At 30.2% G+C, this 15,422-nt stretch overlaps 1 protein-coding gene across 2 annotated transcripts in view; it reads left to right on the top strand.

Moving 5' to 3' along the window:
- LOC125877064 (cytochrome P450 CYP72A219-like) overlaps positions 1-7,932 on the top strand; it is a 46,030-nt gene extending 38,098 nt beyond the window's left edge. The window contains exons 2-6 of one of the 2 annotated variants that reach the window (XM_049558377.1): positions 4,319-4,471; positions 5,123-5,340; positions 5,996-6,243; positions 6,604-6,988; positions 7,440-7,932. In XM_049558377.1, coding sequence (XP_049414334.1) covers positions 4,319-4,471; positions 5,123-5,340; positions 5,996-6,243; positions 6,604-6,988; positions 7,440-7,865 — 1,430 coding nt within the window. In that variant the 3' untranslated portion in view covers positions 7,866-7,932. Of the gene's footprint in view, positions 1-4,151; positions 4,472-5,122; positions 5,341-5,995; positions 6,244-6,603; positions 6,989-7,439 lie in introns of those variants that run through there. The other variant, XM_049558378.1, reaches the window with a different exon arrangement.
- The last annotated feature ends 7,490 nt before the right edge of the window (positions 7,933-15,422 follow it).

The following is a 15,422-nucleotide window of genomic DNA, read 5'->3' as shown; positions in this document are numbered from 1 at the left end:
CTAACTGTTAACTAATGGTCATGGAGTAGTATTGTTTGGGATTTTTATAATATAAGGATACTGGATATCAAGTGTTAATTTTAAATTACAAAGGGCAGATTCTCAATTATAACAATTATGACAAATATTCTTCATAGCTACTTTGCAATATTTTGTACTTGGTCATACAAATGGATTGCCAATATCTATAGAAGAAGTTGGGCTTCTCATAGCTTGGATGAGGACAATATTTTTGGATTCATCTCCCTTCTAGGTTTTTTCTATAAACTATGTAAAGATTATATGAGCTTTGATATTCCGAAATGAGTCTCAACTTTTAATTTACAATGTCAAACCTCCGTGGAGGCTTAAATTAAAAACACATACAAATAGATAAGTTTATTCATTAACTTGGATTTAACTGGCATTTATGTTCTCTAATTTTGGATGTGCACAAGTAGACATTTAAATTTGTATAAAATTGAACAAATAGACATATGTGCCCTACAAATCAGTTTGAGGGTATTTTACGAGAATTGTCACATAGGACGTGTTTTTCTAAAACTTTATACAAGTTTGAGTTTTTATTTGTGCACCTTCAAAGTTGAAAGACATAAATGACAAATAAACCAAGTTAAAGAACACGCTTATGTATTATGTCAATTTATATATATATATATATATATATAAAGCTGAATCTAGACCAGACTGATGTGACACCTCTCAATGGCCATCATTTCTATTTATCTATTTTCTCCTCTTTTTTTAACATTTTAATTTCATTTTTATACATAATTTATTTAAGACTAATGCAATAAATATATAATCAAGCCTTCATAGTAACCACAATTGATTTTTATGACCACTCTTAATTCATCATTAAAAAGACAATAATGAAAGAACATTAGTGTGAGCAAATGGCAAAACCATTTTAATTGATTTAAAACATTTAAAAAAAAATCAATGTTAAGATTAATCCTTATCATTTATAATAAAAGACTCTTTATTTTCATTTCAATAATTTCTTTCAGTTACAACATAATTCTGTATTACTTAATTGTAGAATTTGAAAGATTTCTACACCATCAAAATTTGAAAACAACTATATAAACAGAATACAATATACATTCACAATCTCAATTTTTTCATGAATCAATATGAAATTTATGTAATATAAATTTGCAGAAATAAATAGACAAGAAAGAATGAGTCTAAAGAAGAAGGCCAGCACATTTCAAGATTATGACCACTCTTAATTCATCATTAAAAAGACAATAATGAAAAAACAATAGTGTGAGCAAATGGAAAAATCGTTTTAATTGATTTAAAACCTTAAAAAAAATCAATGCTAAGATTAATCCTTATGTATAATAAAAGACTCTTTATTTTTATTTCAATAATTTCTTTCCGTTACAACATAATTCTGTATTACTTAATTGTAGAATTTGAAAGATTTCTACACCATTAAAATTTGAAAATAACTATATAAACATAATACAATATACATTCACAATCTCAATTTTTTCATGAATCAACATGAAATTTATGTAATATAAATTTGCAGAATAGATAGACAAGAAAGAATGAGTCTAAGGAAGAAGGCCATCACAATTCAAGATTATTTTGTAATCTCAAACCATGAACATTACTAATGTCTTGTGTTTTTTGTAGAAATGTTGGAATCAACAACACATCATATTAGATGAACAACTCTTCGTTGATTACCTTTCAAGATACCATTCATGTGATTTAACAAAAACAATCATCAGGTTGCTGCTAAGCGTTCAAAATTTGACGAACATCCGAGAGTGAAGCAAGAAGAAGAAAAGAAACAGGAATTGATACTTTTGAAGAAGTTTTAGCCTAAATCTACGAACGGTTAATTTGATAGGTAAAATTTTCAACCCAACTCTTGTATGAAGGCTGATTTTTCTTCTTTTGTTCTCTTCCTTTTTTCACTGAAATACTTTGAATTTGAATAACAAAAAAGTGATACTATTTTAAGAAAGTATTGATATTGAGGACTTTTACATAAAATTAGAAAGATACAAAAAGAAAATAATATAGAGTGCTGAAGGAGAGAAAGAAAAATGAAAAGAAACATAGAGTGATAAGAAAAATAGAGATATCAAATAAAATAAGAAGAATAAAGGCTCCATATATATAATATTGCCAAAATTAAAGTTTAATGTACAAAGAATAATTTATTTATTTGTTCCATATATAACTCTATATATGTTCCATATATGGTTTTCCGAAATTAATATGTTGTTCCATATATCAGTCTTAATATATTCTATATATATATTCTCCCTAAATTTATAGAGAACAATAATAAATTATTTAAATAGTAGGAGATATTATTTAAAAAGACAAACAAAAAGAGAGATGGTAATTTAATTTTAATTCATTATAAGGAGAAAAAGAAAAAAAAAATGGCTTCAGTTTTTAGAGTAAAATTTGGAGATTCAATTTGTAATTAAGGAAAGCACAAATTAATGTGTTAAGAAAAAGAAAAAAGAAACAAAAATGAAAAAGAAAGGCATAAAGGAAAGAAAAAAAAGGACTACCGAAAATTTGAAAAATTGATTGTATTAATTTCTTTTTATTCTATTTCCTTTTTTAATTTATTTCAGATTATATAAAATCCATACAAAAGAAAACATACTTTATATATAGCATTATATAACAAAATAAATAAAAGGTATGATTGAATACATGTAAAAAAATATTAATAAAGATTTAAAGACTAGAATTTGAAGACATGATACTTCACAAATTAATTAATACTATGTGTAGTATTTATATAACAAGAAATTATAAATTAAATATTTATATTTGTAATTCTTGAATATATTGATGAATACATTCATTTTGTTACTAGAATGTTATTTAGTAAATTCATTGATGTTCATAATTTGTATAAAATTTGTTTATGAGAGTGATGTAGTACCTTTTATAGGCAAAATAAAAGTGATATTTTTAGTTTATTTAATTTGTAATTTTGTCTTCGTTATTATCATTTTTTTGTTTTTCATTTTGTAATTTATGAGTTTTTTTGTTTGATACTTATATTGAAGTTCGAATAATCTGAATTCAAGTATTGTAGAGCCCATTTATATTTATATTTTTTAAAATTGTAAGAAAAATGCTTATGCAGGTGTAAAGATGTAAGTTCATTCACATATTTATGGTTCATATGGATATAGATTCTATAGCATAATTAAGAAAGGAACTAGAGGTATAAACGTAATAAAAATCCTCATACACTATATCTTCTAAATAAATTACATTTACTAATTCACTCAAATATCTATTGTTTAAAGGTTATTTTATTTTCATAAAAAATAGGGTATACTAAATTTAAATATATATATTTTANTATATATATATATATAAGTGCTATAGTAAACTCCATGCTACGGGTATCACATGTTTAAAATCACAATTCCAAAAAATAGAATTGCTTATTAATGATTTTCATGCTCAGTCAAATAGATTTAAATAAATTAATTTTAACTTTATGGAATCACTTACCCATGGTAAGTCAATACAATTCGATATGATATGTATTTTATGGTAGAATTGATTTTTTTAGTCCAGTCACAACTTTTATGTCTTCTTTACGACATATTTTTATTTGTCCACATAAAAGATGTTTTCTTATATTCATTTTGTAAGTGACGAAGATATATTAATTCCTCTGTTTTTACACTCGACTAATTTTACATTATATATACATAAATGATTGGTTCTAACACATTTATGTGCTTACCAGATGGCACCCTTTCTAGAAGGGTGTCTTTGTCTTTTTTTTCTTGTCGGAGAGGAAAAGGAGAAGTTAGTGTGGTGGAAATCAAGAGTATTCTTGTTGTATTCATTTCATTAAATAAAGGGTCACATTTCACCACGCCTGCCTTTCAGCTAAATTCTTGTGCAGCAGAGGTATAAAATAAAATGGCTTAAATAGGCGGGTTGGGTTGAAATTGGAGATATTAAAAAGAGTAAATTTTAGGAATAATAAATATACTAATCATATTAGCGCTACAGTTTTGCTATTTGCGCTCTATTGTCAAATTATGTTTGCTATAGAGCATCTGATTTGTATAAATTGCAATGATTTGTATAAATTGGGCGCTATAAAACTAATGTATAAAACTATGACAGTATATATAACACATTAAATTCCTTAGGGAAAGGAAACATAAAGTAATGGAGATTGCTGCTTACTTCTTAGTCTTATTTTTATTAGCAATTACTTTTGTAATATATGCATGGAGATTGTTGGACTGGGCATGGTTTATGCCAAGGAAACTGGAGAAATGCCTTAGACAACAAGGTCTTAAAGGGAACTCTTACAAATTGATTTTTGGAGACATCAAAGAACTGTCGAAAAGCATTGAAGATGCTGAGTCCAAACCATTGAATGTCTCTGATGATGACTTAACGCCCAGAATTCTCCCTTATTTCGTTCAAACAATCAAAAAATACGGTACGCTTTATGGTTTTCTCATGTATCTTTTTTGGGGTTTTAATTCACGCTGCAAGTCACATATGGAGTTAAGCTATCAATGAAGACTTCATTTCAGAGCTCGAATTCGAAATCTTTGGTTAAGTTCTCGTTTGACTATAGATTTTGAAGTTGAAGCTTGAGAATTGAGTTTTAGAAGTCGTTACTTTTTTAACTTAAAGTTGTTTTGCTTGGGAATTTTTGAAGTTATATGAGTAAAAGCGAAATTTTTCCACTGAGTTTTTGGAACTTGGAGATAGATTTTCAAAGTTTGATTCAAATCTATGGTCAAACAGATATTTGTAGATAATTTTTTAAAAGTTTTGATCCAAAATCTATGATCAAACGCTAGGTAAGGATAGATGGGTGCTTACCCGCCCACAACAACATGATCCAATGGCTCAGCTATAGTATCAAGCTAGGTACGAGTTCAGATAAACTAGTTGCTTTTGCTTGGACTATATATTTATAATAAGAAATTTATTAAATATGCATATATATTTAGGTTCAAATCCAACAAGTATAACGAGAATCTAGCTATAAATTAAATTTCAAATTTTAACTCCGCCTCTTTCTGTACTTGTGGAAAGTAAGAAAAGTTGAGCTAAGATTTGGACTTGCAATATTTTACAGGTAAAAACTGTTTCATATGGATTAGGCCAAAGCCTTCGGTAATTGTAGGGGACCCTGAGGTAATAAGGGATGTGTTTAACAAACATGCTCTCTATCAAAAGCCAAAATCAACTCCCCTGACCAAGTTGCTGGCACAAGGAATTGTAAGCTATGAAGAGGATAAATGGGCAAAGCACAGGAAAATTCTCAATCCTGCTTTTCATATGGAGAAGATAAAGGTATTTTTTTCATTCCTCTCCCTCCCGAAAGCAAAATATATTTTCACGTAGGGGCGAAGTTAGGAGGCGGAAAGGGTTCATTCGAATACCCTTTTGTTGAAATATCACACACTATATATAAGGTTAATTTTTTTTTTTATGTATGTATAGTAGATGTTGAATCCCCTTGGCATCTTGGTGTGCTTAATCTTTTTAGATTTTGAATTTTCTTAGTGAAAATGCTGGCTCCAATCCACCAAGGTCCACGTGGTTGGCGTATGAGAAAAAACTCACTCTTACATGCGTAACATTTTGAAGATATAATATAAGTATTAGCAATTTAAGATTTTAAATAAGATAGTCACACAATTCACCAAAAATTACTTCACTTGTATAGTATAGTTGTATTGATTATCACAAATCCATGATATCTTTTTTTTTCCCCAGAAGCTCTCATCCTTTTTGCTCCTTTAGTGACTCTAACCCCACAATCTTAGGGCTGAAGGTGAGGGATTTACGAGCAACTTCCTCTTGTCACAAATCCATGATATCAACTCTGCTTTCATTCTGTTTTCTGTCTAGCTTGCAAATATGGCCTAAGTTTTTTGAGGAGATAATATTTCTACAAGATGCAGTTGGTTTAATTTGTATTAATGAGTGGTTTACAAATGCGTAGGATATGCTTCAAGCAGTTCATTTGAGCTGCAGTGAAATGGTGAGCCAATGGGAGGAGGTTGTCTCAATGAAAGAATCGTCCACCGAACTCGATATATGGCCTTACCTTCAAAGATTGACTAGTGATGTAATTTCTCGCACAGCCTTTGGCAGCAACTATGAAGAAGGTCGAAAGATATTTGAGCTTCAAAAAGAACAAGCTGAGCATGTCATTGAAGTTTCTCGCACCTTATATATTCCGGGATGGAGGTAACACGACGCCCTTTTTCCATAGTTGAAGTTATGTATTACAAAGTTCATCACTAATCTGTTGCTAAATGGTCCCTAGCTAACATATTTTTTGGTAATGGTTGCTAATCCATCCTTAAATAGGATCATCGACAAGTTTTTGTTGAAGTTGTATGCCACTAATACCTATGTTTGATATTTCTATAACGCCTGCGATGACAAGTTGAAACACATTGATAAAGTAAAAACTCTTTGTGTGTATATAAATTAAACCATTCTTTCCCATAGCTATATATATATCCGAATATAACAGGAAAAGAAGTTTAAAATAGTGATTATTTGATGGTGATATACATGTTTTTGTGTGTTAAACTAATGTAGGTTCTTGCCAACTAAGAGAAACAGAAGGATGAAGGAGATTGAGAGAGAAGTTCAAGCAACAATTAGGGGAATTATTGATAAAAGAGTGAAGGTGATGAAAGCAGGGGAGGCCAATACTGATGACTTATTAGGCATATTGTTGGAATCCAACTTTAAAGAAATCGGGCAACACAGTAATAAGGATTTTGGTATGACTATAAAAGAGGTTATTGAGGAGTGTAAGTTGTTCTATTTTGCTGGACAAGAGACAACCTCTGTATGGCTTGTATGGACTATGATTTTGTTAAGCAGGCATCCAGATTGGCAAGTTCGCGCAAGAGAAGAGGTTTTGCAAGTCTTTGGAGATGGTATGCCAGGATTTGATGGATTAAATCGCTTGAAAGTTGTAAGTTATTTTAGCTTGTTTACCTTCCTTTTAATTTCTATATCTCCGCAACACATGGTTTTAATTTTACTTAGCTTCGGATGAAGGATTTAAACTTAGGTTCTTAGCATTCAACTCATTGTTACACACTCGGACACTCTCCATTTGTTCCATTTTGTGTGACAGACTTGTCTTTTTAGTTTGTTCAGATAACTTTTCAATTACCCTTGATGAAACACCTTTATAGCCATAGAAATAACATGGAATGTTTATGATCACAAGTTTTAAAAGTCTTCTTTTATATTTAACTCTATGCCCAATCAAATAGTGAGAATGCGTGTGTTTATATTGTTTGTGGAAAATATTAGATTCATTTGACCCCGTTCGACATAGGCTCCATCTGTCTTTGGTTCTATGTTCTTGATTTCCTTATTACTATGCTAATTCAATGCTGAACTCATTTTAACAATAGGTGACAATGATTTTGCACGAGTCGTTACGGCTATATCCACCAGTTGGTGCACTTGGTCGAAGGATTACAACTAAAACGAAGCTAGGGGAACTAAATTTACCAGCAGGAGTGATGCTGTCTTTACCAACAATTTTAGTGCATCATGACAAGGAAATATGGGGCGAAGATGCAACAGAGTTCAAGCCAGAGAGATTCAGTGAAGGCATTTCAAAGGCAACAAAGGGCCAAATGACGTTTTTCCCATTTGGCGCGGGACCTAGGATATGTATTGGACTGAACTTTGCAATGATAGAAGCGAAGATGATTATTGCTATGATTCTGCAACGCTTTGCGTTTGAACTATCTCCTTCGTACACTCATGCTCCACAGTCTGTAATAACTATGCAACCCAAATATGGTGCTCCTCTAGTGTTGCATAGATTGTAAGTTGAGACTTACATGAATTGTCTTACATTGAATTAATAACTATGTCAAACAAGCATAATTAAGTTGATTTGTATTGCAGCTTGGGTCCCTGCTTTCATTCGATCATAGGCTATATCTAAGTAATGGAAAAGGCCCAAATATTTCATTGAACTTTGATTTTATCTATGTCATCCGTTAAAAGTTTGACTCAATTATGCCATTTTTGTTAAATTATGTGTTGACACCCAATTTTGGACCTTCGCAATAGGATTAATCAACGAGCTTCTTAAATTCCAAACGATTTGATATAATTAGTTTTTATAAAGTTCAAAATATTTTTCAAGTTGCTTTTATTTAATTTTTATCATTTTTTTAATAATTTTTAAAGTAATATATATGTTTTATATAGCTTTGTATATAATTAGTATAGTTTATGAATATTCGAAAATCGTCTCAAAAGATTTTGTTTTAATTAGATATTTGGTTAATTAGTTTAGTTATATAATACTTTATATTTTAAATTATTTAGTTTATAATTAAGTTAGTTATTTATTTCGTTAGGATTAAGAAGCTCAGTGATTAATTGATACTAATTCGTCTCATTTCAATTTTGGCCGAAATCAACCAATCACCTCAATTTGATCGAAATTGCAATTCATGTGATTATTTTCTTAAGTCAAATTGACCACATTCTAGGCTTCCTTTTTAAGACCAATTTCATCCTATATTCCGAGACCCAATTCTATTTGGAAAAATCACGCCCTATACACATTTAAGAGTCAATTTTACGGGTTTTAAACATACTTTTAAAAAATTCTTACTTATAACAGTTTATTTACGAGTTATGACATATCATTTAAAGTTAATTTTATTTAAAAATCAATTTCCATTTATTTAATAAATGATTAATCTATTTATGGTTTTTTATTATTAATTAATAATATGTAATTAAATTGATTTTTGTTCCTTTTTTAAATCTGAAATTATCAGTTACATAGATATAGGGGTTCACCTACAACAAGTTTCCTTCTTTACCATTACCACCTCCCATACGTTAATCCCACCCCCTCCAAACCGCCCATACGTCAATCCCTCCCCCCTCCCCCCACGCTCATCCAATTCTACACGCCATTAACACACTAGCCCAATTTTACCTTCATCTATCACATCTTTCTCACCACCAAACTACACCAACTTTACAATCCTCCATTCAATTTAGTTTTTTCAACAAAACCATGTTGAAGAAAACGGTTGTAACTCCTAGAAAGATCCCTCGATTAGTCGAAGGAACTTCTACGGATGAAGTTCATGCTCCATCTTTCAACATTTTGACTCAAACACCGCTGCCAAACATTGTTGAAACTCCAGCTAGGGGTGATTCATCTCTATTGAAAGATCAAAAACAGAAAAAAATGACTCAAATAAAAGGGTGAGTCCGATAAATCAAAAGGGGAAGAAGAGGAAAGGGAAAAATGTTGAAACCCCTTTTGATTCTGATTCTGATTCTGATTTTGTTACTGAATCAAAAAAGAAAAAAAGAAAAAAAATAATGAATGTTGAAGTTGCTCAGTCGTCAAAACCATCTACAGGAAGATCCAGAAAAAAGAAGGAATCAGAAGTCCCAACACCTAAAAAAGACAAAAAAAATTGTTAGGGTAAATATTGTGTTCAATTTATTTTCACATTAATGAAACTACTGATTTTTTCCTAAAAATATCACATTATTCTTATATTATTTTCGAAATAGTTGTTTGGATGAAACGTGTATGAAATCTGATTAATATGTGTATGATTCTGATTAAACAGTTGATTGTTGGATATTGTATGATTTGTGATATAATAGTGGTATACAAATGGTATGAATTGTGTTTTAACAGTAGTGTGATTGTCTATTAACTGTATATACAAAGAGTGAGAATGGCGCGATCAGTGAGAGTAAAGTTACTGGTACGATTGCTAACAAATTTGGTGGACCTCGCATAGCAAAAGAACATGTTTCGGATACCACCAATTATCCTACACCAAGACCACATACAAGAAATTTGAAATAGTTGATTGCACCTTCTACTTTTTTAGAATTACATGTTTTTTTTCTACTTTTAACAACTTTTTTGTATTTAAGTATTTGATGATATATAATATCATATGATTTTTTCCAATCAGATATCATCTACATATGAATTACTGTTTGGCTATTATAATTTGAGGATACTAGTAATATACAGACTTCATACCATTTGGATTCACTATTTTAAAATATCAGTGTGAATCCAAATTGTACAATTAATGGATGAAACGTGTGTGAAATTTGATTAATATGTGTATGACATTGAATTTAATGTTTGATGGTTGGATATTGTATTAATTGTGATATAATATTGTTATACAAATGATATACATTGTGTGATTATATGAAATTGATTTATTGTTAGTATAATATGTGTGATATAAACTGAAGTTCGTGTTGGAATGAAACTTGAATAAGATTGGTAAAAAGTTTGTTATATATTACACTATATTTACACTATCTTATATATTAATCTGGAATAAATTTTATTTCCAAGTATATTAAATCTGTATAAATAATTAATGAATCGCGTATATGAAATCTGGAATCTAAAATCTGAAATTTGTACAAATATTTACACTATCTTATATATTAATCTGGAATAAATTTTATTTTCAAGTATATGAAATCTGTATGAATAATTAATGAATCACGTATATGAAATCTGGAATCTGAAATCGGAAACCTGTACAAATAGTTACACTATCTTATATATTAATTTGGAATAAATTTTATTTCCAAGTATATGAAATCGTAAAGAAATCTACATTAGCTTTCTTTTGATCTAAAAAAACCCGCACACCAACATCATTGTGGATACTAACAGGGGGACATCTATCACTAACTATATATTTTATCTCTATATTGTGAATATTAACATCTATCATTAGTTGCGATGTTATCGCACTTACTAGACCACTATAAAGACTAGAATACTCATATATAATCCCCTCCATCTGAAAATCAACATATTTCCCTGTTTCATTAAAAAAAAAATAACAATTAGTCTTACATAATACAAAAAAAAAAAACAAAATTATACACACTTGTCATTATTTTTTCATACAAAAATTATTCAAACAGTAAACTATAAACAGATTTCATTAAAAAATAAAATTTCAGATTTCATACCCACTTAATACAAATTTCATACATACAATCATCATTTATACCAAATTTATACATTTCTCATACCAAATAGTTCATTCCTTTCACACAAATTTATACATAATTGACAAAACTTATATAAACAATAACATTTCACATTTCATACCAACTTAAAACATTTTTAATACACTTATTCAAACTTCAAAATAACTTTTTTTACTAACTAGTTAACACACTTTGATACCAACTTAAAACAACTGTCATACAATTCTTCAATACACTTTCGTACCAAATTAATTACAATTACACAAACAAATTCATTCAAAACTATACATTTTAATTCATTTTTTCACGAAAAAAACCAGTTATCAATAATATGGTGACACTAAACCACTACCAAAAAACAGAAACTTACCAAGATAATCACTAATATTACAATTTCACAACAACTAATAAGTATTATGAACAAAACGTATTGTTTATACAAAAAAAAATATCACATTCAATATAGTGGCGATTTACAGTTCATTTTTTTTTTCTATTTCATTGAAATCCAAATAAAAATAGTAAACAATTAAAAATACTCACCTGAAGCAACGCATCTTTCGCCATGTTTAATTAATATTGATACGTAGTTGTCCATCACAAAAAAAACAAGTTTTTTCAACAAAAAAAGAATTCAATTTGTCGCCAGTGACAATTTCTGGAAGAAAAACGAAGAGAGAGAAATGTGAAAGAAAAATGGATAAAATTTGATTTTTAAATTAATTTTAACAAATTGGAGTGAATTAAGGAAACTGAATATTCTTAATTAGTTTGAAATTCCTTAATTCATGCTAATTAATAATTATCGTAAATTAATTCAAATTTAAGATAATCCCTATTTCCGTTTTTTTCATTTTTTCCTTCAGAAACGTTTTATTTTAATTTCTTTTTATCTTTTTATTCTTTTTAAATCAAATGTTTTTAATTATTAAAAATAACTTTTTTTTTAATAATATGTTACAACCTGAAATTTTTAATGTTATAACTTGAAAGTCTAAATCTACTGCTATAACTCGAAAATATTAGTATAATATATGTCATATTAGAAATTTTCACACTCTATTTCTAACAGCCATTTCCAATTAAGCCCAAAAGTTCATTCCTTCTTTGCACTAATAACAGTCCAGCCCATTCCAAATTGAACAGAAACCCATCCAAATAACAACTTCAACAGCAACGCATACCAACCGACCCCACAAGTGTCTTCTTCCTCGCGAGAACCCAGCGAAATCGCGACCCAGTCCAGCAACGCTCCAAACAACGATTCCAGTGACCTCGCGCGTGTCCGACCTTCCCCATCTCTCTCTCTTTATCCTCTTGTACGAGTAATGTACTCGATTTTTCCAGCTGTCTCCATCTTGACGCCTCACTCGTCCTTGCTCGAAATCAAGCGTCCCTCGTCAATTTTTCCGTTGAGAATGGTACGTTACAGCTCACACCTTATCCTCTAAGAATTTCAAAATTTGCAGCAGTCCCACATCGTTTCCCCCCTCAATTTCAACCCAGAAATTGTCCTACATAATCCCTTCTCTCTTCACTGTCCAAAGGGGGAGTTTTTTGGGAAACGGGAGAGTACCCTAAAAGGTTTGGGAAATCTTGGTTCAATAGTTTAATCTTTGTGGCTTTTCTGGCAGTCAGGACGGCTCAACGTATTTGGAGGCCTAAAGCGAAATTTCNCGGGAGAGTACCCTAAAAGGTTTGGGAAATCTTGGTTCAATAGTTTAATCTTTGTGGCTTTTCTGGCAGTCAGGGACGGCTCAACGTACTTGGAGGCCTAAAGCGAAATTTCAATTAAAGGCCTAAAATCTTTTAGCTAGCAATTATTATATAACTTGTTAACATTATTCTATAAGTAATAAGTTGACAAAGCAGCTTATAAGCTTCTTCTTTTTTTTTTGATTTAAAAACACATAAAATTAGTTAATCTAAACAGGATTGTAATTCACTTTATCCAAAACATGATTTTTACTATTTATTCATATTTTTTATAAAGCTCTAACTTACCTATAGTATAAAAGGAGTCTAGAAAATTACAGTGCGAGAGTTAGTGAAGAGAATGTAAGAAGACAAAACAAATTTTTCTTGATTTCTTCTATTTATTGAGGTTAAGGTGAATAAAATAATATATATATTTTTTAAGAAAAATATATTTATCTTAGATAATTATTTTTTTCTATAAAATAAATTAACACATAATTTATTGTGGTAAAAATTAGAGGCCCCCTAAAATTGGGGGCCTAAGGCATATGCTAATTTTTATAAGCATTGAGCCGGCACTGCTGGCAGTTCGGGTTGAAAGAGGTGGTGGAGTTGTATTCTCAACTAGTCGTTTTAGTTCGCTGCCCAAAACTAGGTAATCTCTTTGCTCTTTCTTTAGTCTTTTCTTTTTGTTGCATTGTGAAATTGTTGTTTGTTTTAGTGTTGTTAATCATCTTTTAGATTCAATGTGTTTAATGTGATGTTTATGTGAAGGACAGTAAAAGTTTTTCATTATCTTGTTCACTTAGTTAAGTCAATTTTGAATAAGTGTATTAAGTTTGTTGATCTGTTGATGGCTGTTCTCTTATAATGTAGAGGTCACAATGTGATTCTTTTACTTACTCGAGCTCATAAATCTATATATGTGCTTTAGTTATTGTTATTCTTATTCAACTTTGAAATCCATTTTAATATAGTTGCCGATTTCTCTTCATTGCCTTCTTAAAGATATAAGTTGTATATTCTGTCACTTCGAGTTTGTTTAGACTAAAATGTTATGTTAAGCTTCGCTGCCACTAAAATGTGTTTCAGCTAATTTCTTGTATAGTTCGAAACAACCAAATTATTGTTACTCCGTCTAGCTCTTCTTTATTATCGTAGCATGCTTGTTCGAATCTCAGTTTTGGTGCAGTTGATTGTCGTTCTTGTGATTAAAAGTTATCCTAGCTCAAGTTGAAGCTCTTTTCCTTTCTTTCGCTCGAGTATGGACCTATTTGTTACTTCCAAATAAAATAGATATAGCTGAGTCATATAGTCATCTGATTTAAGTGTGTAATTTTCTGAAGTATGTTCTGTTATGAGTGAAATCTGATGATTGCCTTTGAATTCTTGATTCCTTTTTCCTGCATCTGATCGCCTGTTTATGAATTTGGAAGATAAATTATGGATTTTTCTTATGTTATCATTCACAACCTGTCGTAATAGCTATCACCAGTTCTCTCAAGAATTAAAAATGATTCCTATTTGTTCTTATGATCTGGGAATTCATGTTACTTTCACCTTCCAACAGTTTTATAATCATTGTTATTTCCAGGAGAGTATTTACTTGGCCAAGTGTCTCTTGTGTTAACTAAAATTTTTGACTTGATCTTTTGTTTCTCTGTTTGCCGATGTAAAATTTAAAGTTTATAGCGAATCGTTTAAATTGTCTTGTTCCTTGTCTACCTGCTGATCTTCTCTTGCTTAAATCCATGACTAAAGCTTGTGGTTATTTCTTCTCTTAATTTGAACATGAAAAAAAAAATGTGTTGCCATTGAAATTTGTTTTCTTTGTTTCTGTTGATTTTCCTCTTCGTTTGATAGATTCGATTTGCTTTGTTAAATGTTGTTTGAGTTTAAACCATCACCATTCCTTTCTTGATTATTTGCTAATCCTCCTTTCCCTTATTTTTCTTTTCATGTGACACTCGTTTGAGTCCATTTGGATTCCCCACCTATTGCATATTCTTCTTTTCGAATCAACCTCTACCAAGTTACGAAAGGGAAGCTGATATATTGGGTTGAGACCCAAAAAATCCAGCAGCACAGTGACAGGGTGACAGCAGTCCTAAAGGGCTGAAATTTGAATATTTTGGACTTAAAAGCTTGGTAAAATGACCACCAGCAGCAGAGACCTCAAAAAGGCCAAAAAAGGAGGAACAAAATTGGGTTTAAACCCAGAGAAACCAGTAGGATGGCGGCAGTCCCCGAAGGGCTGAAAATTGGATTCTTTTTGGACTTGAGAAGTCCAGTTAGATCAGCAGCAACAAAGAGCATTTAGGCCAAGTGCCCAGATTTTTGTTATTTGTTATCTTGACTTATGTTCTTAATTTGTTTTAGAAATGCTAACACTTTCTTCTTATATCTAATTTAGATGAATCCTTGGGAAGTTTTCTATTTTGTTACTTATTTTGCTTCAAGTATTCAAATTTTCAAACCTTTTTCATTCATGCAATCTAAGCTTCAAGACTAACTTGAGAATTATCTATATTATTTCATAGTTAGTATTTAGCTTTCAAATCCACGCCTAAGAGATTGTGCTGATTATTCGACTAAAAAACTTGACTCGGATAAATTGTTAAATTAAAATCTTATTTTGGCACTTCAACATTTGAATTATT

Source organism: Solanum stenotomum, chromosome 9, assembly GCF_019186545.1.
Source record: "Solanum stenotomum isolate F172 chromosome 9, ASM1918654v1, whole genome shotgun sequence".
NCBI lineage: Eukaryota > Viridiplantae > Streptophyta > Magnoliopsida > Solanales > Solanaceae > Solanum > Solanum stenotomum.
The sequence above is the reverse complement of the archived record's forward strand: the minus strand, read 5'-3'. Positions and strand labels throughout refer to the sequence as shown.